Source organism: Physeter macrocephalus, chromosome 7 (assembly GCF_002837175.3).
Source record: "Physeter macrocephalus isolate SW-GA chromosome 7, ASM283717v5, whole genome shotgun sequence".
Lineage (NCBI taxonomy): Eukaryota > Metazoa > Chordata > Mammalia > Artiodactyla > Physeteridae > Physeter > Physeter macrocephalus.
Genome location: NC_041220.1, coordinates 145,710,158 through 145,712,068, shown reverse-complemented (window position 1 = coordinate 145,712,068; position 1,911 = coordinate 145,710,158). Strand labels below are relative to the sequence as shown.

The following is a 1,911-nucleotide window of genomic DNA, read 5'->3' as shown; positions in this document are numbered from 1 at the left end:
GCATAGCACAGGGAGATCAGCTAGGTGGTTTGTGACCACCTAGAGGGGTGGGATAGGGAGGGTGGGAGGGAGGGAGACGCAAGAGGGAAGAGATATGGGAACATATGTATATGTATAACTGATTCACTTTGTTGTAAAGCAGAAACTAACACACCATTGTAAAGCAATTATACTCCAATAAAGATGTTAATAAAAGGGGGGGGCGCTGCTCAGTCCAGGAGCTCCAGCAGCACAGCCAGAGGCTCCCCGGGGCAGCCCCGCCCGGTTCCCCTCCTGGCCTCCCCCGGCCCCGCCCCCGGATCCCGCAACACACAGGGCACTGACCAGCTCCAGCCCGGCTAGGCACTTCTGTGAGGTGGAGTGGACAGCCCCCGCGCAGGGCGGGGTGGGGGGCGTGCTCTCCCAGACTCAAGCAGTGGCCAGCAGGGATGATGCAGATGCCCAGCTGAGGGGAGGGTATGCACGAGTGCACTCGTGTGTGTGCAAGCACAGGCACAGGCCCTCGAGGTTGCGTGCACACGCGTGTGGGTGCCTCATGCGCACTGCTCCAGGCTCCTTGCCGGCTACCCCCGCAGGTCATCCCCAGGTGGACGTTGGCAAGCCCCAGGGTTGTGCTGGGCCTGCTCTGCTGTGTTGCATTTGGAAACCCAGCTCTCAAAATACCACCCAAAGATGACTGCAACAGCGACAGCCTCAGCTCAGCCCTCTCCGGGCGCTCCATCCAACGGCCACCTGGCACCCCGCTCCCACCTCTGTGAATGACCCCAACACTCGCCCAGCTGGAAGCCCCTCTCACCTCAGCGCACCTCCAAACCCCCAGCCCTGAGCCTGCCCCACTGCCCCACCCGATCAAAGCCCTGGCTCTCTCCCTGGACACTCTGGGCACACCCTTGGCTCTCCGAGTCATTCTGGACCAGATGGAGTCACTCTCCCCTCAGTCGCCCCCCGAGGTGTCCATCACGCCAATGCTTGCCCCCTGGGCTGACCCTTCCCGCCACCCTCCCCTTGCTCAGCGGACACACTGGCCTCTGGCTGCAGGCCCCAGCCCTCAGCCTCACGTCCACCTCAGAGTCTGCTGGTCCCTCATCTCCCTCCCTTGCCCCCCACAAACGCTTCCTCCTGCTCCAGCCGGCCTCTCGCCTCTCCGGAGCTGTCTCCCCACCAAGGAAACCGCCGGACATCCCGGTCCCTGGAGTGGCGCCTGACGCTGGGAAGGTGCCCAGTACTTGCACAGGAGGAAACCCCACGTGCATGGAGTGCGACCCACGTGTGACCGCAGAAGGTGGCAAGTGCACACTCACACAGACAGATGTGGACGCACGAGCCCGCCACTACGGCACTCATGTGCGCACACACACTGGCACACACAGCCCATAAACATACACACACACATGCAAACACGTAGCCATTCACGCACACCGACATACTCTACACCATACACACAGGTGCACACACATGCACACACACACACACACTCACGTCCGTGCACTCCTGAGCTCCCTCACCATCAAGGGGATGTCCTCCTCCTCCTTCACCAGGCTGGGAGACAGCAGGTTGGCCACCAGGATGCCCAGGGGTTTTGCTGAATGGACAGGGACATGTGTCAGCTCAGAGTGGCAGGCTGGTCCCCAGCCCCCAGGGGGAGTCCTCACCCTCCAAGAGCGGGGAGCGCAGAGGTGCCGGGCCACGCACTAAGCCAGCGGGGACGTCGGCCCCACCCCCGGGACTCACACGTGGTGCCGATCGTGTTGGCTGTGGCTCTCTGGTGCTCGGGAAACCACAAGGCGGCCAGCTTGGCTGGAGAGATGACCAGGGTCTGGGCGAGGGCACAGAGGCTCTGCCCACCCATGAGGAAAGCAAATGGGTCCCGGCTGCTGATGATCATGCAGGGCTGGGAGCAGATCATGCTCC

General features: G+C 62.5%; 1 protein-coding gene across 1 annotated transcript in view; it reads right to left on the bottom strand.

Annotated features, from left to right (window-relative positions):
* SLC49A3 (solute carrier family 49 member 3) overlaps positions 1-1,906 on the bottom strand; it is a 7,068-nt gene extending 5,162 nt beyond the window's left edge. Inside the window, 3 exon segments of the mRNA XM_028492577.1 lie at positions 325-471; positions 1,506-1,582; positions 1,732-1,906. Of these exon segments, the coding sequence (XP_028348378.1) occupies positions 325-471; positions 1,506-1,582; positions 1,732-1,906 (399 nt within the window).
* Between the last annotated feature and the right edge of the window lie 5 nt (positions 1,907-1,911).